This window comes from Macaca fascicularis, chromosome Y, assembly GCF_037993035.2.
Source record: "Macaca fascicularis isolate 582-1 chromosome Y, T2T-MFA8v1.1".
NCBI classification, from domain to species: Eukaryota; Metazoa; Chordata; class Mammalia; order Primates; family Cercopithecidae; genus Macaca; species Macaca fascicularis.
The window spans coordinates 7,413,977-7,436,673 of NC_132903.1; the positions used below are offsets into that span (position 1 = coordinate 7,413,977).

A 22,697-nucleotide genomic window follows, 5' to 3' on the forward strand; every position below is an offset into this window, starting at 1 on the left:
ATTATTTACTGCTTAGACAGAGAAGACCCTACAAGAAAAGAAAGTTACAGGCTAGTATGACTGATGAACACATAAATAAATTATCAAAAAGTACTAGCAAACTTCATATAAGAACACATTAAAAGAATAATTAACCATGATCAAATGGTATTCATCTCTGAGAAACATAGTATAACATATGCAAATCCAATAAATGTAATACCTCACACTGAAAAAAAGAAAAAATGAAAAGTACACGATCATTGTAATATTAACTGCAAGAGCATTTGATAAAATTTGACACCGTTTCATGGTAACTCTCAACAAGTTAAGAAGAGGGGAAATTTACAGGCTACATATGACAGATGCATAGCTACCATCAGATTCAGTGGTGAAAGGTGAAAATTTTACCCTAAGAACAGGGACAAGACTACTCTTTACCACTTATTTTTGTCATAGTAGTGGAAGTCTTTGCCAGAATAGACAGCAGATAATAATAAAAGGTATCCTAACGAGAAAGAAAGAAATGAATTTGTCTCTACTTGCAGATGACATGATCTTATGTTCAGAAAATCCCAAGGCTGCACCAAAAGAAAACTGCTGGAACCAATAAATAAATTCTATAAAGTTACAGGACAAAAAAATCAATATGTAAAAATCAATATCATTTCTGCATACCAACAAACTACTAAAAAGGAAAATTAAGACAATCTCACTTATAAGAGCAACAGCAAACAAATGTAAAACTTGGGTATAAATTTAATCAAGGACATAAAAGACATGTATACTGAAAACTACAAAAAAAAAAAAAAAAAGATCCAATAAACTTAAACACAAATAGAAAGATTTGTCCCTAAAATCAAAGAATTAATACTGTGAAAACATCCATTCTACCCAAAGTATTTTAGAAACTCGATGTAATCACCGTCAAAATTCCAAGGTCTCTTTTCACAGAAATAGAAAACACAAACATTAAATTTGTATGGAACCACAAAAGACACTGAATGACCAAAACAATCTAAAACATAAAGAACAAAGCTAGAGGCAGCATATTACCTGATTACTAAACATATTACAAAGAAAATCTAACAGGAGCACCTGGTATTAGCATAAAAACTGACATATTCGACCAATTAAGAATAATAGAAAACCGACAAATTACTCAAACATTTATGTTATCTTTTTTTCAAAAGTGTAAGGAGTTCAGGATACAAAAAGGACAGGTTCTTCAAACAATGGTGCTGGGAAAACTCAATATCCACATGCAGATGAATGAAATTGACTGTTATATTTGTTACACAATATACAAAATCAATTCAAAATAAATGAAAGAAGCAAATACATAATCTGAAGCTGAAAAACTACTAGAAATCTCAACAATATCAAAATAGGTAACAACTTTTTTGATATCACCCCAAAAACACAGGCAACAAAAGTAAAAATATCAAATTAAATGGCATTAGACTACAAAGCTTCTGTGTAGCAAAGGGAAAAAAGGAAGAAATGCCCCATACAGTAAGAGAACATATTTGCAAACTGTATATCTTACAAGGCATTAATTTCCAAAATTTACAAGTAACTCAACTGAGTAACAATAAAACAATGTGAAAGTAGGCAAAGAATCTGAATAGTCAGTTATTAAAAGAATACATTCAGGCCAGCCGCGGTGGCTCAAGCCTGTAATTCCAGCACTTTGGGAGGCCGAGACAGGCGGATCACGAGGTCAGGAGATCGAGACCATCCTGGCTAACACGATGAAACTCCGTCTCTACTAAAACATACAAAAAACTAGCCGGGCGAGGTGGCGGGCGCCTGTGGTCCCAGCTACTCCGGAGGCTGAGGCAGGAGAATGGCGTGAACCCAGGAGGCGGAGCTTGCAGTGAGCTGAGATCCGGCCACTGCACTCCAGCCTGGGCGACAGAGCGAGACTCCGTCTCAAACAAAAACAAAAACAAAAACAAAAACAAAAACATTCAAATAGTTGATAGGTCTACAGTCCTCCATACTCCCACGGAGACACCAATTTAATAAGGATATATGAACCAAATTTTACTCTGTAGACTCGTTAAGAAGCTGCAGCACCCAGTAAAATGCACTGTCAAGAAATACTGCAACCAAAAACAGCAGCCAAGTCCATGATATTTTGCTCATCTTTAGCCCTTCCTCTATCTGGTATAGTGACGAATGATCGGAGAAAACCTTCCAATTCGGAACTCCTCCCTCAGGATAGAGCAACCCCTCCCTGCTGCCAACATTGTTCTGTCTTGTCTTCAGGATGCCTAAGAAACTGGTTTCTATCTCACTTGAATCTGAAGTACTGAAAGAAACTGTAGCATCATTTGTATACCAGGATGCAGTATGCTGAAAACATGGGCACATCAGGCAACAATGAGTCTGCAATGTCAGAGGCAGGAACCAGAGGAAGTAAGAAATTGTTGGCAAATGAAGACCAAGACCAGATTGAAACCAAAACCAAATCACCTGAGAAATAGCATGGACAATCCTATAATGGAAATTAAGACAGTTAAATCAGCTATATGTGTTAAAATAAAAGCACATACAGGCAAGAGGCATCCCAGGAAAGGTAATGAGAAGTCCCAGAACCTCTATCTGGGGTGACTAGAAAAGATCTTTCCCTCAGTGAAGCCAGTACATAAAATGGAGGGGTGGCTGTTTCTCACATGCCAAAATCTCAAGAAAGATCACAAGACATGCAAGTAACATGGAAACATGGCCTAATGGCCAAATCAAAAAACAGAGTACATCACTGGAAACTAAACCTAAAGAAACTGAGATCACAGAATTTCCACACAAGGGTTTAAAATAACTGTCTTAGCTGTTCACTGAGAAAACAAAACAAACATAAGCAACTAAATGTAATAAGAAAAATAGTACATGAACAAAACTGAGACTATCAAGAGAGATGGAAACGATTTTCAAAAAAAAAAAAAAAAAATCTACAGCCGAAAAACAAAGTACTAAAATTAAAAACTCACCAGCAGACTTGATCAGGTGTGGGAAAGAATCAGTGAACTTTAAGATAAATTATTTGAAATTATTGAGTTAAAAGAGAAAACAAAAGAATAAACTGAGGAGACCATCAATATACATATTATGAAAGTCACATAAAAGGAAGAGTAAGAGAGAGGCAGAAAACATTATTGGAAGAATACGACCAAAATCTTTCCAAATTCAAAGATAAAAAGACATACAAATTTGAAAACGTATCAAATTCAAAAACTTAACGAATTCCACTAAGAATTTAAAAACACCCATACAGAGATATACTATAATAAATTGTTTTTTTGTGTGAGGGGGTTTTTTGTTCCCTAGTTTGGAGGGCAGTGGTGCAATCTAAGTTCACCACAACCTCTGCCTCCGAGGTTCATGTAGTTCTCCTATCTCAGCCTCCTGAATAGCTGGGATTATAGGCACCTGCCACCACATCAAGCTAATTTTTGTATTTTTAGTAGAGATGGGAATTTGCCATGTGATCCAGGCTGGTCTTAAACTCCTGGGCTAAAGTGACCCATCTGCCTCGGCCTTCCAAAGTGCTGGGATTACAGGTATGTGCCACAGTGCACACCCAATCAAACTGTTGATTTTTAAAGAAAAGGAGAAAATCTTGCCACATACCAGGAAGCTTTTAAAAAATTACCAGTGAATTTCTAAGCAGAAACCTTGAAGGCCAGAAGGCAGTAAGAAATTCAGTGAAAAGAAAACCTGTCAAATAAGATTACATATATACACGTACAAATACATGGCAAACATTCCTTAAAAAATGAAGTAGAAATGAAGACTTTCCCAAATAAACAAAAGTTGAAGGCATTTATTCCCACCAGACCTCCCTCACAAGAAATGCTAAAGAGAGTACTTCAAAGAAGGAATGCCAAACTGCAATAGGAAGCCCTATAAGACATAAAGTTCTCTGATAAGGTAAATATATGGTCAAATATAGAGTCCTATATTATTGAAAGATTGATGACGAATAATACTTTTAAAAGCATTAAAAGACAAATGCCTTAAAAAATTATACATCCATACATCCGTATACATGCCATATAAAGATTTAAGCTGGGTGCAGTGGCATATGCTTATAGTCCTAACTGGTTGAGAGGCTGAAACAGAAGGATTGCTTGAGGTTAGGCATTCACATATAGCCAAGGCAACATACAGGATCCCAAATCTTTTTTAATAAAAGACATTATTTGCAATATCAATAACAGAAAGTTGGAGGGAAATGAAGCTGTAAACGTGTGGTTTTCATTCGTAGTTGAATTCAATATCAATTTATAATAGCTTATTGCAAGTGTAAGATGTCCTATATAATCCCCATGTTAACTATAAAGAAATCTCTACAAAATACAGGCAAAAGGCCAGGCGCAGTGGTTCACACCAGCAGTCCAGCACTTTAGGAGGCCGAGGAGGGCAGATTACTTGAGGTCGGGAGTTCAAGACTAGCCTGGTGAATATGGTGAAACCCTGTCTCTACTAAAAATACCAAAAAAAAAAGAAAAATAGCTGAGCATTGTGGTGGATGCCTGTAATCCCAGCTGCTCAGGAGGCTGAGACAGGAGAATCTCTTGAACACGGGAGGCAGAGGTTGCAGTGAGCCAAGATTGTGCTGAGCTGATATTGCGCCATTGCACTCCAGCCCAGGCAACAAGAGTGAAGCTGTGTTTCAAAAGAAAAAAAAAAGAGGAAAGGGAATGAGAAGAGAATCAAAGCATGTCACTAGCAAAAAATCAAAACACAAAGGAAGACATTAAGAGTGAAGATAAAGGAACAACAACTCAACACACATAAAAACAATAAACAAAATGGCAGCAATATGTAGGTCCCTCTCTACCAGTAACTACTTCAGTTAATGAATTAAGTTTCTTAATTAAAAAAAAAAAAATGGACTAAATGCATAAAACATGGGCTCCACAAAGGGACTGATTTAGAGTCTTTAAGGCATGATGCTAAATATGAATGAGTGGATTACATTCAAATGGTAACCAAAAGAGAGCAGGGGTGGTTATAGTAGTAGAATGAGTATATTGCAAACTTACAGAATGCAGCAAAAGTTGTGCTAACAGGGAAATTTATAGCTATAAACACTTACAATAAAAAAGACAGCATCTCAAATCAACAACTTCACTTTACAGCACAAGCACAAGAGGAATACCAAAGTCAACCTAACACTAGTAGAGAGAGGAATAATAAACGAAAATTAGAGTAGAAATAAAGGAAACGGAAAATAGAAAAACAATACAAAAAAACCCACCAAACTAACAGGTGGTGATTGCTTTGAACAGATCAAGAAAACTGACAAAACTTTAGCTAGATGTTTTTGAAAAGGAAATAGATTCAAGCAACTAGTGTCAGATTCAAATAACTAATAGATTCAAATAACTAATATCAGATGAAAAGGGGACATTACAACTGATGCCATAGATCAGCAACCCCTAGCATTTTTGCATCAGACATAGGTTTAGTGAAAGACAATTTTTCCACAGAAAGAGGAGGGGGATGGTATGGTTTCTGGATGAAACTGTTATATATTAGATCATCATGCATTAGACTCTCATAAGGAGCACACAGTCTAGATCCATTGTATGCACTGTTCACAAGAAAGTTTGCACTCTTATGAGACTCCATTGCCACTGCTGATCTGACAGGAGGTGGAGCTTAGGCAGTAACCCTCACTCACCAACCTCTCACCTCCTCCTCTGCGGCCTAGTTGCTAACAGGCTATGGATTGAAATGGGTCCATTGCCAAGGGATTGGGGACCCCTACAATAGAGGTAAAAAGGAATGTAAGAGAAAGCTGTGAAAATTGCACACCAAAAAACTAGATAATCTAGAAAAAATAAGTAAATTACTATAAACACACAATCTAATAAAAATGAAATATAAAGAATGAGAAAATTTGAAAAATCTTACAGTAAAAAGACTGAATCAGAAATCAAAAACCTTCAAAAAAGAAAAGCTCAGGATCAGAATGCTTCACTGGAGAATTCTACTTAACAAGGAATTAAAACCTAAAACTCTTGCAAAAAAAAGTAAAGAGAGGAAAGAGTTCCACATTCATTGTGTGAAGATTTATACATTCATTCGTTCCATATTGCCCAGATAGTAACACTAAAGAAAAGGCTTAAGAAGAAAACTATAGGCCAATATAATATTTACATGAAAATCCTCAACAAAACACTACCAACAGTTCAACAGAACATTGAAAGCATTATACACCATGACCAAATTATGTAGGGTTTACGCCTACATAAATACAAGGGTATGCCAGAACATGAAGAAATAAAAGGAATGCAAGAATAGTTCAACACCTGAAAATCAATCAATAAAATACATTCTCACTAAGAGAATGAAGGGGGAACATAAAATATCAGCTCTATTTATACAGAAAATGCATTTGCAAAAATTAACCCCATTTTGTGATATAGAAAAATACTCAGCAGACTTGAAATATAAGAAAACTACCTTAACAAAACAAATGTTGCATATGGAAAATCTAGAACTATTATCATACCCAACAGTAAATGATGAAAAGCTTTTCCTCTAAGACCAACTACAAGACAAGGATGCTTGCTCCAGACTCTTATATTCAACAGGATACTACAAGTCTTAGCCAAAGCAAATAAGCAAAAACAAAATAGTAATAAAATAAAAAACATCCAAACTGGAAAAGAAAAAGTAAAAATATCTGTCCTTTCAGATGATACGATTTTATATATAGAAAACCTGAAAGATTCCACTGGTGGAAAACAAACAAATAAAAAAAAAAAAACAGTTAAAACTAATAAATGAATTCAGCAAAGTTACAGAACACAGAGCAATCAAGTTGTGTTTCTGTAAGCTAAAATACACCAAAATGGCTGACAAAAATTCCATGCATAAGAAAATTTTACAAATAGTAACGTGGCATATTGAAACAACAAATCATTGCTGAAAAAAATTTAATATACAAATAAAGAGAAAGACATCCTATGTTCATAAGCTGGAAGACCTAACATTGTTAAAATGTCAATACTATGTTGACATAAATTACAACACAATCTCTCAGAATGTTAATGGGTTGTTTTGCAGAAGCACAAAAACATATCTTAAAATAAATATGGAATCTTGGGAAACACCAAGTCATGAAATCAATCTTGAAAAAGAAAACCAAATTGGTGATCTCAAACTCCATGACACCAAAGCATATGACAAAGTTACAGAAACCAAAAAAGTGTGGTGCTGAAACAAAGAGAGAACCCAGAAATAAACCCTCAACTATATGGTCAAAGGAATAAAAGTGATAAGACCACCCAGGGGGGAAAGAAGAGCCCATTCAGCAAATGGTGTTTAATAAACCTAGATACTCACAAGGAAAAGAATAAACTTGACCCTTACACCATACACAAAAATTAAATCAAGATTGATTAAAGACCTCATGTAAGTACTAAAATCATGAAAGAAAGAAAAAAATCATAAACAGAAAGGTTCATGACACTTAATTTCGCAGTTATTTCCTGGGTATGACCACAAAATCAAAAACAGAAAAATGGAATTGCATCAAACTAAAACGTCTCTGCATAGTAAACAATCAATCAGCAGACTAAAGGGATCCTATAGACTGGGAAACTGTTTCTTCTAGATTATTTAGTTTTTTTGTGTACAAATTTCACAGTTTTCTCTTACATTCCTTTTTACCTCTATGGCAGGGTCCCCAATCCTTTGGCAATGGACCCTTTTGCAAACCAAAAGGCTTTTAATTTGAATTAATACCCAAATATATAAGGATTTCCAATCAATATGAAAAAATTGAAAACAGGACTTTTAAAATAGCAAATAACTTAAAATACATTTCTCAAAACAAGACATACAAATGACCAATAGGTATAGGATAAATGCCCAACATCACTAATCATCAGGAAATGCAATGCAGTACCACAATGAGATATCACCTCACATCTGTTGCAATGGCTATTACCAAGAAGACAAAAGATAAAATATATTGACAAAGATGCAGAGAAAAGGAAACCCTTTTACACTGTCAGTGAGAATACAAATTAGTATAGCTAGAATAGAAAATAGTATAAAGTTTCCTCAAAAACTTAAATATAGAACTACCATATGATCTAGAAAATCTGCTTCACAGCATCTCTCCAAAGAAATTGAAATCAGTATGTTGAAGAGACTTCTCTTCTCTCATGTTCACTGCAGCATTATTCATAATAATCAAGACATAGAATCAAATGAAGGGTCCATCAATGGATGACGAGTAAAGAAAATGTGGACTATATGCACAATGAAATATTATGAAAATTATGCACATAAATATTATTATGAAAATTTACATTGCCTTGATGTGCCTTGGTTTTACTGTGGCAAAATATATATAATATAAAATTTACCATTTTTAAGTGTAAGTTCTGTACCAAAAGAAGGAAATGCTATCATATGCTACGTCGATGAACTTGGAGGACATTTTGCTAAGGAAAACAAGCTAGTCATGAATACTATATGATTCCACATATATAAGATATCTAAAGCAGCAACACTCAGACACAAAAAGGAAGTGGCTGTCAGGCACTGCAGGAAGAAATGGGTGGTGGTCTTCAGTAAGCACATATCTCTGATTTGGACAATAAATTTTGGAGATTGGTTGCACAACATGAATGTAGGTAATTCTACTGAACTGTACACTTAAAGTCGTTAAGATAGTAAATAAATGGGGTTTTCACCACAGCTTAAAACCCCCGAAAAAATTGTTAGAAGGACACTAGCAGGAAAATTAAAAAGCAAACGACGAAATGGGAGAAAATATTAGCAAATCATATATCTGATGAAGGATTAAAATTCTCAACATATAAAGTAAAACAGCTCAATAACACCACCAAAACAACCCAACTAAAAAAATGGGTGAAGGACATAAACAGGCATCCAACAAAGGTACAGAAATGACCAATAAGCACATAAAAAGGTGCTCAACATCGTGAATCTTTGGAAAAATGTAAACCCAAATCACAATGAGATATCATAAAGATGGCTATTAAGGTTTACCCCATTAGGATGGCTACTACCAAAAACAAAACAATAAAATGAAACAATGTAACAAGTATGGGGAGGATGTGGAAAAACTGGGACCCTTTTTAATTGCTGGTGGGAAGGTAAAATCATACAACGGGTTTGCAAAACCATACTGCTTCTTCCAAAAATTCAACATATAATTACCATTCCGGTCCAGCGATTCCACTTTTTGGTGTAACACAGAAGAATTGAAAGCAAAAACCAGAATAGTGTTTTGTATACCAGTGTTCATAGCAGCATTATCTGCAATATCTAAATAGTGAAAAAAAGTCCACTGATGGATAAATGAATAAATAAAATGTTTTGTGTGTGTGTGTGTGTGTATATCTGTGTGTGTGTGTGTGTGTGTGTGTGTGTGTATATATATATATATATATATGGCATGAATGAACCTTTAAGATACTATGCAAGTGAATGAAACCATTTGCAAAACAACAAATACTTTATTTAACTTACATGTGTTACTTAGAATAGTGAAATTTGTCGACACAAATTGGAATTGTGGTTGATATGGTTGATATAGCCGAGTGGGGAAACAGCTTTTAATGGATTTAAAGTTTCAGGTAGGGAAAATAAAGAAATTCTGAGGATGTAGAGTAGTGATGATTGAACAACAATTTAGATGTACCTAATGCCACAGAACCTATACTTAAAATGGTAAATTTTATATTATATGGTATATATAACCATAATAAATCTAAAGCACATGAAAGAAAAAAAAAATCCGAAAAAGAAAAAAGAAAATACTCAACTATTGGGGGGTAAGAATGTTGCAGCCCCAATGGAAAAGAGCCTGAAATTTCCTCAAAGAAACAAAGAAATAGGAAGTTGGACTGAGGACATGATTAGCACCAAGGTGTCTTCCACTGTCTCTGCCTTCTCTGTATAGACTGAATATTGAGATTTATTAAAGTCCACACATTACACTTCTCAAGTAGCACAGACAAAATGGAAGGCATCTTAGAAACCACCCAATATAACACAAATCAATGTCTCTCATTTCTTTATGAAAGCACCAAAGAGCTCGTCCCTAGAAAAGGAGAGGCTGAGAACAAAAATCATTTTCATGTAAATCATTTTGCATAAAATTAATCTGTATCAAGTAGAAGACTCCAATAATGCCCTCAAGGTTGCCAGCAGAATCATATAAGAAGCATTGCAGAGGGAAATACTACCCACTGTTGCTATCTGCTGCCATCGCCCTCCTGCTTGTCTACACACATCCACGCTCCCAAGTTCTGCAGTTACAACAAAATGAGTCTTAGCGAGGAAAGAAGAGGAGAGAACTGGAAATTCAGAGTAGAAAGTTCAGTGACCAAGTACTTGACTCTCATCAGTGGCAATATAGAGAGAAGGAGAAATGTCCTTTCCTCTTGGTAGACCAAAGTTCTCTAACACTTACTACACACCAATTGGCCTTGGCAATCCAACTTATTTTTCCCATGCCCGTACCTTCTGTCCCCACCAAAATCTTCATGAAAAGAAACTACATGGTGAATGGTGCAGTTCCACATGCCACAGGGAGACTCTAGTATACCAAAAGTCTCATTGATAATACTGCTGAGCTTACTAGGAAATGGACACAGAAGATACCATCCCTCTACCTTAACCCACCCCCATCTCCACTTCCACAGTCATTCAGGCAACCTTCCAAATTGAATGAAGCTTTGCCTCCCATTGTTGGCCCTTCCTCCCCTACAAAGATACAAGTGAGGTGTAAGCAACCATTGGGGATAAAGCAGAGGACGGCAGTGCAGGCCCTGGGAAGTACTGAGGAAAAGGAACTAGCCAGTAAATCAGCAAGGAGAGTATAGGACAAATCCAGGCTTCCCCATAGAACCCCTCATGCAAAAGCATCTTGGGACAGGTGCTTCTCCCAGATCAACTCTAGCTGAGGGACTCTCTTCTCCATTAATCTCTCAAGCTACTACATCTGCTTTTTTGTTCCTCTCACTTTTTACACATTGTGCCACATGCTGAACCCTTAGGGAGTTATTTGCCTATGTGACAGCAGAAGCATTTGAATGTTGGGGTCCCTCAATAGGAGAGGTCACAAAAGAAGAAATATGTATCAAACATGGTGAATTAGCATTACTTCTTCTCCCACAAGCACTTTCTTGATCTGGTCCTAACAGAACTTGTTCCCACTTACAGTGATGGGTGAGAGGGGTTTGTTTAGGGAGGGACAGATCCAAAATAGGCAGATCTACAATAACATTTATTTAAACCCTGAGTGCCTGTCAAAGCACTTGCCTCCATTAGAGTATCATAGGAAAAAAACGCACTTGAGCTAGGTGTTCTAAGTCATGCCTGTAATCCCAGCACTGTAGGAGGCCAAGACAGGAGGATCACTCTAGCCCAGGAGTTTGAGACCAGCCTGCACAACAAAGCAAGACTTACATCTACAAAAACTTAAAATAAAACACTTAGCCAAGTGGGTGGTATGCACCTGTAGTCCCAGCTCTTCTAGGGGCTGAGGTGGGAGGATCATTTGTCCAAGTGTTAGAGGCTGTAGTCAGCTATGAGCATACTAATGGACTCAAGCATGGGTGACAACACAAAACCTTGTCTCTAATAATAATAATAACAATAATAATAATAATGTACTTAGTAAGCCCCTCTATCCAACAAAATAGAACAAACTCTACCATAAAGCTAATGGCAGCATTTATGAGTATATACAGGGAATATAAAGAAACTTTACTCAGGAGTTCTGAGATTCTTTGCTCTTAATCCAAAGTCTGGGAGTCCATGGAAAGCAGGATGAGGGCCAGAGCACAAAGTTGGAATCCATTTTCTTTACAAGGGACTAAGAGAAACCCATGGGTGCTGCTTAATCTTAGAAGTCTAAAAACACAAAAGAAAGCCTTAGAAAAACTTCAGGGTACCAACTGCCCATGGTTACTTTTCTGGTTGATCAGAGTTCAGTCACTCCTCCTTGCTCCATGGGACTATACACACTATAACACATTCAATCACCTCCAAAGAGCATCAAGCAGATGTAAGCATGCTGGTACAAATGAGGCCTACCTTGGAGCACAATAGAAAGTGACTAATACATTGCATACAATTAAAAATATTTTTTCTATAATTTGCATTTACTTCAGAAAAATGCCAACCAAAGTCCCTCCTCAAAAGCACAGATCAAATCTGAAAGTACAAGCCCAGCTGTAAACAGGAAAAGGCCTCTAATGTTTTCACACTACAGGCTTGTTTATCTGTAAGCCTTTCCTCCAGAAGAAACTCAAGCAGGTAAAATGGAAGCAACAGTCCTCCAGAAGATAGCATAAGTCATAAAAAGACACCAATTTATGGAACTGGCAAGAAGTTTAGGTATCACTCCAGAAGCATTTCTGTGATCCCCATTAGGTATCCTAAGTATATGTAAAAGCCCATGTTAAAACTTAGGGAGACTGGAGGGAGGGGAAATGGAAATGGTAACAAAGAAATGCAAGCATCCTGCAGGTATTCACCAAAGATTCAAAGTCATGTAGAAGGGCAGGATACAGATTAAGTCAGCCCTAAATGACTCTCTGAACCCCAGGTTCTATGGTTAAAAGCTATCAACTTCAGAGTTCCTAAGGGGTAAATTTTTACACTAAGTTTACCCCAACCCAGCCAAAAGGCAGACCCACATTTCTGATCATCTTCACTTTGCCTGCTTTGGTGACTTGGGCATTTGAAGGATTCATTGAATAGTCAGCACTGCAAATTGATCTGCTTCCCAACATGATGCCTCTCTGAAGTACCTGGAGAGGTGCCAGGAACTTGGAAATGGCCTATGACTATGAACATCTAGTTTAATAAGTCACAGAGTGGATGATACAGTAGGCTGACCTGAAGACTACACTTTTGCATCCTATAATTGAAGGCAAAAATAATTCTGAAAAGGGTAAGGCTTATAAGGGATACAGATTGTCAAAAGCCAGCTGGCATTCTTTCTTCCTAAATATACCCTCTTTGAGTCCTGGACCCTACAATGTTGCATTTCCAATCTGGTAAACAGCGTCAAGTGTAAGGAACAGAGCACACTCCTGTTTCCAACTTGTCTGAAATAACAAGGCCATTTCAGAAGGAAACAGTGACTTTCAGAGTATTCTGCAATTTCCAGGACTATTATTACATAACTAATGTATTATTAAATACTTATTTAACTAAATTAATAATTTTTACAGCAGGCTTATTACTTACCACTTAAAAGTTATTTTCTCAAATCTTAAAAATTCTGTTTCAAGCAGCTGAGAAGCCAGGTGTACAGATCCTGGCCAAACTCCTCCAGGCAGAAACACTCATGACCCTGTACGCCTTCTGCCATCACCTCCGCCTAACAAGTTCCCTAAACCACAAAATACAAACCATCTTGCACCTCATCCCAATTCTGGGAAGTCAGAAAGATGTGTGTTAAGGAAGTTCAGCTTAGCTTTCTCAGTCGAAGACATTCTGGCCAGAAACTAGCAGCCACCTCTGCACTTCCTCTGTGGGTTTACATACTGTGGGCTTTATAAGTGCTGAGGAAAGAAGACTAGAGACACTGTGCTAATCCTTGCCAATAGCTTTTACACTATTTACAAATCATGATTGATGTAAACAGCCTTCGTATTCCTCTTATCAAAGTCAAAACCAAGACTAGTGATACAGCTACAGATCAAACCTTAACGGCAGTTCAAAACAAGTCCCATACTGGTCAGCTGCACCAGAGACATCATAAGCAAAAGAACCCTGCCATTTCTTATAGATTTCTGTGTGGTTTATCAGCCCTCTCCCAGAATTTTCTCCTTGTGGTAAAAAGAAAGCATGATTCCTACAGCCCATTTCCTCAGCTAGAAATAAAGGTTGTTCAAACCTCTAGGATTGATTGCTACACTCAGCAAAAGCAGGAGCTGATCTACCCTGGACATGCTGAGGTTTTGCAAGTAAGTCCTACAGGTATCTGTGCATGTCACAAAGGTCTGATCTGTCCTATAGCCCACAGCATTCGTTTTGTAAATTGGCCACCTCAATGTCTCCTTTATGATATTTGGTTAACTTCATTTTCATAGTATCATTATTAGACCAAATTACAAGACTAGTCAGTCCTTAAATATACTTCAACTAAATACTTACATGAGGCACATTATATGGTTTACCAAAGGCATTACCTTGTATCATAAACTTTCACTAGAAATACAACTGCCCTAGACACAAATCTTGGTCTCTCTCTAAAGAATATTTTTGATATATAATTGACATTGTACTGAACAATTAAATTTACCAGGTCAGTTTACCTCCCATCTTAGCTCCTTGTTTTTTTGTTTTGTTTTGTTTTGTTTGCTGTTGTTGTTTTGGTTTGGTTTTTGTTGTTGTTTAGGTTTGGTTTTTGTTTTATGTTTCTTTCTTTTTGAGATGGAGTTCCACTGTTGTCACCCAGGATGGAGTGCAATGGTGCGATCTCAGCTCACTGCAACCTCTGCCTCCCAGGTTCAAGAGATTCTCCTGTCTCAGCCTCCCGAGTAGCTGGGATTACAGTTGTGTGCCACCACGCCCAACCAATTTTTGTATTTTTAGTACAGATGGGGTTTCACCAGGTTGGCCAGGCTGGTCTCAAACTCTTGACCTCAAGTGATCCACCCATTTTGGCCTCCTAAAGTGCTGGGATTATAGGCATGAGCCACCATGCCCACCTTGCTTTATAAACAGTATTTACCCAACTACAATTATTTTGAAGTAGATAGCTTGGGCCTTGCTTATATCAAAACATAGCTTTAACTGAGTGTACTCAGAGAAGGGGTGAAGGTGGGGAGTGCAAGGACAGGAAATTATTTTCAAGTCTTTTTGTTTTCTTCAACAACAGAGGCAGTGGTGGAACTGGGCAAGTCAAAATGTATGTTCCAGCTTTTGGTCTGATTAAAACTTGGTTTATTGTCTAGAAACCTTGTTAAATGCCTTGTTAAATGCTTTGAATCTCCCAGCAGTTCTGTACAAATTCTGTGCAGCAGTTCTGTACAAAATCTCCCAGCAGTTCTGTACAAGTTCTGTACAGCAGTTCTGTACAAATGCAAACTTGAATAGCTCTAGGCCTACTACATCTTAAAAAAAAAAAAAGAAAAGAAAAGAAAGAAATGTAATGTCCAAACAATGTAAATCCTAGACAAGTGTCATATTATCACATGACAAGTGCCAAGGCATTTCATGTCAAAAACCCATGAATCTACATCCTTCAACCTTTGTAATGTGTTTTTCTGTTGACAGTATAATTTGTTTTTCTATTGACAGCATTTTATACAGCATTTAGTAAGCACAGCCTGATTTTGTTTCACTGCGACTCTGAGCAAAATAAAGGGTAGAAAACCAGTAAGGGTAGGAAGAGTAGTCTACAGAAGAGCGTCATGCTGGAGATATGTCTTCAGGTGGGTAAGGAAAAATAGCATTTAGGAGTATTTCCACTGGCCAAAAAGAAAACAAAGGTATTTTTTTTGGAGGAAAAAAAGCCACTCTCACTTGTCTAGTGGCTCAAAGGAGAAAAGCTGTGCAGATGTAAAGCGTCTGGTTACAGCTTCCATTCTAAACATAAACCAGTTTTTTTCATGACACTCTGCCCTCAGTTGTCAGGTAATTTTCAAAAAATGCAGATCTGATTTTCTACGCATGCTAGAAACTTTTTTAAAAACACAAAACATAAAACAGCAAGCCCTGGGTGACTTTACTGAACACCACACTGAGCCCTTATAACATCCAGATTTAATCCTTATCAAATGTATCCCACACTTCTGCTTCTGCAGCAGGCCACTTCTGTCTCACCTGTTCCAATCAGGTCTCTTTCCTCTAGCAGCTCCTGTTCCCTTCCCCAAAATAATTATGAAAAACTTGCCAGCCAGGCATGGTATAATCCCGTAATCCCAGCACTTTTGGAGGCCGAGGCAGGCAGATCACCTATGGTCAGAAGTTTGAGACCAATTTGGCCAACATGGTGAAACCGTCTCTACTAAAACTACAAAATTAGCTGGGCATGGTGGTGGGCACCTTTAATCCAAGCTCCTCAGGAGGCTGGGGCAAGAGAATCGCTTGAACCTGGGAGGCGGAGGTCACAGTGAGCCAAGATCATGCCACAACACTCCAGCCTTGGTGACAGAGCAAGACTCTTGTTTCAAAAAAAACAAAAACAAAAAACAAAAACAAAAAAAACTTGCCAAAAAGCATAGTGATAAGAGTTTTGGAACCAATGTCTAAATCATAAAATGATCCTATTTCGTGGGGAAAAGAAAGATTTAGTCGTTTCATATGGACTCCTTTAAAATACAAAGAACTGACATAAAAGGAAAGAGGGAAACCCACAGAAATAACCTCAGTGGGGAGTATTAACTGGTCAGTCCCAGGACACTGGCATATCACTGTTAGAGGGAATAGCAACAGCAAGAAATGAAGGCGCAATCCACAGAATGTGACTGGTTAGCTAAGGCAATGATTTATCCTTCGGACAATTATGTCCCTAGTGTTCTTCTTTGGTCCTAAAGATCAATGACTGTTCAGTCTTAACAAATGAAAAACTTACTGAGGCTTGAGGGCCCTAAATAACAAAACTAAAATGAGCCACTCAAGCTCAAACCTGGAAGTGCACAGAGAGGGCAATTGCTGGTCTAATTTTTCCACTTGAAATCATTATTTTCTCACGCCATATCCTTGAGTAAGTTTGGAAGACTTCCTTAATATTCCTTCCTAAATAACAGTAAAAAGATACCATTTCAGTACTAGAAACTAAATTCACCAGGAGCCTTGAACTCAGTTTCTCTTACCTGCAGTAATCTTTTAGCACATTTTAAACTTTCATACTTTTTTCTTATATCCCACTCTACTATGAAATTGGCCTCCTTAGTGTAAGGTCATTAGTCACCAGAAGACCCCATTTTCCCTTCTTCCACGAGCCCAGAATAGGAAGGGAAAAAAAAAAAATAGGTTGGCTACTCTCAGGTCTCCAACTTATTGTTAGAAACTAGGCTTTGACGCTCTAGTTTTGCCACGTAGTGAACAAATCTATTTGCCTCGGGCTAATGTCTTCAAAAGGTATTTTCACACTGGTCACAGAGCTGAAACAAAACTAGCAGAGAGGAGGAAGGGAAACAGGTGAAGGGAGAAACTAATAGGAGTGGCTTGCAAGCCAGGTACTGTCCCCTACAACGCTCGCGCTGCCACAAAAAGCCAATTAACGAAGCAAACTGGTGCATCCTTTCCTCTCCCCAAAAGTTCGCCCTAGAAATAAAAAACCACTGAAGTTTAGGAGTGGCAAACATCGGTGCCCGTTCCGATGTTTGTTCTCACACTATTCCAAATTTCTAGTTCTCATGGAGGCTCCAATGCCCAGGGTTACCGCCAGCTCGGCTCCGTGGGGACGCGCAGGGGGGCACCAGATCATCGGCCACCCCTACGAGTTTCCCAGTCGTGGACCGCTTGCTTCTCCTGACCCCAAAACTCCAGATGTGCGAAATGGCTCCGCCGTGTGACCCAGTAGTTAGCGATAGGAGGGACAGAGGGGTGATGGCAACTCGTTTTGCCAGCCAAGCACGCCGTGATGGTCCGGCATCCCTGGCCTGGGGGCCAGCCCTCCGCAAGTGCCTTTTAAAGACTTTCTAGCCTAGAAAATCCGGCAAAGTTGTGACCTCACCCCCTATAGAGTTCTGGGTGGGGTGGAAAGGGCCCTCCTCAATCTCTCTGGTAGCATCCCAACACCTCCGGACAGGCGACGTCCCGCCCGGGCACTGAGAGACAGAACTCACGTTGCTGACTTCCCCTAACCCAACCAGGCTTACTTGGTCCTCGTGGAGCTGGAGGATTCCCAAAGCGATCGCCTACCAATCGAGGCCGGGAGCTCGGTGTCAGAAACTGCCTACAAATCCAACCGTCCAGTCCTACCTGCGGCAGGCGTGCAACGTGCACCGCAAGTTCGCGCACTATCGGAAGTGTCTACAGCTTCCGGAGGGGGGACAGGGCGGGAGCAAGGCGGAAGGGGGCTGTCTTGAAAAAAAAAAAATTAAAAAAACAAAAACAAAAACAAAAAACTTTTGCGATAAAAGTCTTTTGTATTCTCCTCACGATAACTAGAACTCCGAAGAACACAAATTGGTGTTGGAGGAAGGTGCCAGAAATGGTACGGAGCGACTCCTACTGGCCCTATAAATCTACCTCTATGGCAGTTATTATTAGCATTAAAAGACCATGCAATAGTGCCTTTTCATAACCTTCCGCCACCTAAAATGGTACTCCTCCCCACATTCTGAACTCACAAGGACAAATATCACTTCGAAAGTTGTAACCCCGGGGCCGGACACGGTGGCTCACGCCTGTCATCCCAACACTTTGGGAAGCCAAGGCGGGTAGATCACGAGGTTACGAGATCGAGACCATCCTGACCAACACAGTGAAAACCCGTCTCTACTAAAAATAGGAAAATTAGCTGGGTGTGCTGTTGCGAGCCTGTAGTCCCAGCTACCCCGGAGGCTGAGGCAGGAAAATTGCTTGCACCAGGGAGGCGGAGGTTGAAGTGAGCCAAAATGGCACCACTGCACTCCAGCCTGGCCAGACTCTATCTCAAAACAAACAAACAAACAAACAAACAAATGTGGAGACCTCTGAATCTCTTGGTTATCTCACATGCCCTGCTCCTAGAACCCTAACCTGGAACCCTGATCTGAAACACTTTACCCAGCAGTTCCTCTAGATGCATATAAAATAAATTTATAGTTTAACTTCAGGTTTTCAACCTTAGCATAACTCTGTATCCATGAAGTCAATATGACAAGTACAATCTAAAAGCTCTATCTGCCCTGTGTTGATGTAAATTAATCATTCGCCTATCGTCTTTGAGATCACAAGTTATATTTTCTGCTGGGTTAAAGATCTTGGAACAGACTTCCCGCGAATCTAATCGCCAGGAGTGAGCAAGTTAAGTGCAGAGTGGCAATGCTAGTTGGGGTAACAGGGCGCTACCAAGGGAGAACAGCTCCGTTACTAAAACCCACAATGACTCTCACTCAACAAATATTCAGACAATCCCTTGGAAGGAATGTACTAGGGACAACTGCTGAAAGCAGTCCAGATAGCTGTAGACCAAGGCAATTTGGCCACCACAGAGACTGACAAAACAGGTCAGTCACTCCGACCAGAACGTCTTCTCCGGGCTCAGATACCTGTGCCTCAGCAAAGAACAGAATTTGCAGAGGAAATAGGGAATTCTGTCCAAAAACACTGGAAAAAAAAGTCAGTATGAGTGGTAGCCAAACTTGTCCTCCTGCCATTCTGCCTATGTCCCTAGCAGGGCTGAGACATAACAGGAGGCACAAGAAGTCCTGATGCAAGAGGGTCCTCTCCAGCAGAGAAAAGAACTCACCTGCCCCATGTGGAGACCTCAACACACTCATGCACACATGAGAATTACACTAAGGCCTAATAAAGGACCTTTTGGATTTAAGCCTGTAATTGCAGCACTTTGGGAGGCCGAAGTTGGGGGAAATCACCTGAGGTCAGGAGTTCAAGACCAGCCTGGCCAACATGGCAAAATCCCCATCTCTACTAAAGCTACAAATATTAGCTGGGCATCATGGTGGGTGCCTGCGATCCCAGCTACTTCAGAGACTGAGATAGGAGAATCATTCAAACCCGTGTAGTGGAGGATGCAGTGAGTCGAGATTGGGTCCCTGCACTCCAGCCTGGTCAACAGAATGAGACTCCATCTCAAACACCAACAACAGAAAGGGACTTTTGAGCCCCTTCAGCCCTGGGGCTGGTGGGAGGTAGGGAAGAGGGGTGGAGAATGGGCTGTTGTATGAGACACCATGCCTCAGGCATAAACCCACAAAACCCCTTGCCCCTCCCATGTTTTTCAAAACCTCCAGGATGGCATTCCCAGGACTGCCTGGAGCTTCTGAAGGAACTCCTGGTGATCCTGGGGTTCTGGTGGCATTCAGGCCCAGCCAGCAGCCAACATGGGCTCCACCCAAGAGCAGTCTTGCCAGCTTAAATCCTGCTATGCCAGGGTGGTGAAAAATCCTTGAAGCAGGGCAGAATTTACATGCATGTCTGGGTTGGTGGGGGCTCATACTAATCTACCCTACACAGGCCTTCCTGATGGTTCTCCAGAGGGGCGTGGGGGGAGGGAAACATACAAAAATGAAAGCATTCTTCTTTTGGCTTTGTCTTTCCCAAGCCACAAGACCCTGCATCACTTAAGATAACAGAACCACAAAATATGCAATATCCACTACCCAGTGTCAGAAAGTGGAAAAATTGTCCTCCCTTTTTGTACCCTCATCCAACCACTCAAAGTCAATAACAAAATCTCTTAGAAATCTTGCTTCACAATGAACACATACCGTCTTTTCTGCTTCAGAATGGGAGAAACAATAACCAGAATAAATTTTAAGAATTGAGGGCCATCCACATTCAGGTATGTAGCTTTGCCCTCTGTTTCCTGTTTCTGTATCCCACAAAGATGTACTATTTCCCTGTGAACAAAAACATTATATGTATGAGTGTGGTTGTGTAACCCATGCTTCCTTCACAGTGTTGTTTTCTCTTATCAGGAAAGTCTTCATTACACATTGAAGAGATTTTCTCATTCACCCTGTGTCCCTAAGCATGGATAGATAGATGTTCATGGAACTTTTTGTGTTTCCAAGTAACCATCTTCACACCTTTAAATAGACTTTTGTCCCTAGCAATATCTTATAAAATTTCTGCCCAGTATTAAATTAAGCAAAATCCCATATTTTCTCTCAAATACAGTTACACTTTTTGTCTTTGTATTTGCCTATCAATGTTTACATTTCTAGTTCTTTATGGACAACTGAGTGCCAAGTGTCTTGATTTGTCTTCGTGCATGTTAGCCTGACATACATATTAAGCTGAACATTCTTGATACATACAGCTCCCTAACTATTCAAATTGTCTTGTTCTACCTACTACCAATAACATGATAATCCAGAACATGTCTTTTTAAAAAAAAAAAAAAAAAAAAAAAACAATTTTACGAATTAGTAACATTTATAGGGCACCAATGTCTGATCTGTAATCCATCCATGAATGAGCAGCTCTGCAAAGTACTGTACTAATGTCTGCATGGTCATTAAGTTTTTAGACCAATCCATTATCGGCACCCCAAATCATCCACACATCAGTCTCCTGCTACTGAATGAAGGCTTTTTCCCTCCATTTTTCTGATTCTGTCTCCTCATAAGTTCAAAAGGTGTCTATTTATGTCTCGTTTGCTCTCTCCAATGCCTAACTGCAGACATTGGCATGGCACTTTAGGCTCATGTTCTCAGTGTGCATATGTCTTGCTTAGGGCGTGTACACATGTTAAGGCTGAGCAGACCCTCCTCTACTTGAGCACTAGCATGAAGCCTCTCCGAAAACAGGTTTCCATCTACATCTCCCAAAATTAGTTCCTTAAGTGTGCCCATTATGTTTGTTCACAGCTCCCGCAGTAAGACTGATAAGCTCAAACTAGCCCATGTGGCATCTCCTTTGGGTTTGCCAAATTACCAAGCACGATGTAGACTATGAAGTGCACAGAGAACAGAAAATCCTAAACCCACATTCCTGTGCCCTCTAGGCTTTGTTCTCTTCCCCTGCCGTTTGCACAATTCACACTATGTTCAAATATTTGAAAAGAAAAAAAAAACCTCTCTATTCTTCCCTCCAATTTATTCTATAGGAAACCACAAACTAGCTGGCGCAATATCTGCTCGCCTGCATAAGCCTTCTCCTATTTCTCCACCTTCCTCTGCATCCCATCAGCACTCTGGCTTCCAAACTCCAATCCCCAACTCCACACTCCCTCCCTGCTCCGCCCCCCACTCCCTTCCTGCCCCGCCCCCAGCCTCCCACCACCTTACTTCAACCAAAAGAAAGCCTTTAAAAGGATTTGTCACAGGAAGACTAGTAACATCGGAGACATCAGAGAGACCCTACCCAGGTCTTCCGGCCCTCATGGTACATAGCGGACAGAACCTGCGCAGGGTGAAGGCGCCTGTATGGTGGGGGACGAAAGGACTCATATCCATCCGCTCAAGAGCAAGAACAGAAAATCTTGAGTTGTCCTCACCATTCCTGGTTTCTGGAGCTCTGGCCAGCACCGCTTGTGAAGGTTCTGAGGCAGTCAGAGCTCCCGAGCAGAGCTGTTTAGCTTTGTTTGTCGTTTTTGTTGTTGTGTCTTGTATTTGTTTTGTTTTGTTTTTCAATTTATAAATCTAGTTGAATCGCCAACTGGGCGGAAAGTAATAGTGTCGTATTTAGAGAACAGGAGACGGAAGAGCGAAGCGAGAAACAGGAGCCAGATAGGAACTCAATGTGGTGCGAGACGAATGCACAATTAACGCGGCCATAAACAGAATGGAGGACCCGGCTGTGCCATACGTGTTGCGCTACCCTGCGAAGTGGGAACTGGCCCTCTCTACTTCCCAAACGCGCCGTCGGCAGCTAGGCGGGAGGCAGCATCACATGCAAGGGAAGCAAAGATCCTACAGGTACTGAAAAGCGCTGCAAGGAATTGCAAATAAGCCGTACTACCCTGTGAACCAGAAAAAGACTTAAGTGGCTGTGTCACCTACTGGTGATAGTACTTCGAAGGACAATGCTGGGAAGGAACGACCTGCTAGCAGAGCACCCGAACCAGGGAG

At 39.7% G+C, this 22,697-nt stretch overlaps 1 protein-coding gene across 1 annotated transcript in view; it reads right to left on the reverse strand.

Moving 5' to 3' along the window:
• The window catches only part of LOC141409566 (BCL-6 corepressor-like), a 40,756-nt gene extending 30,507 nt beyond the window's left edge, over positions 1-10,249 (reverse strand). Inside the window, 2 exon segments of the mRNA XM_074030636.1 lie at positions 9,196-9,303; positions 10,231-10,249. Coding sequence (XP_073886737.1) covers positions 9,196-9,303; positions 10,231-10,249 — 127 coding nt within the window.
• Between the last annotated feature and the right edge of the window lie 12,448 nt (positions 10,250-22,697).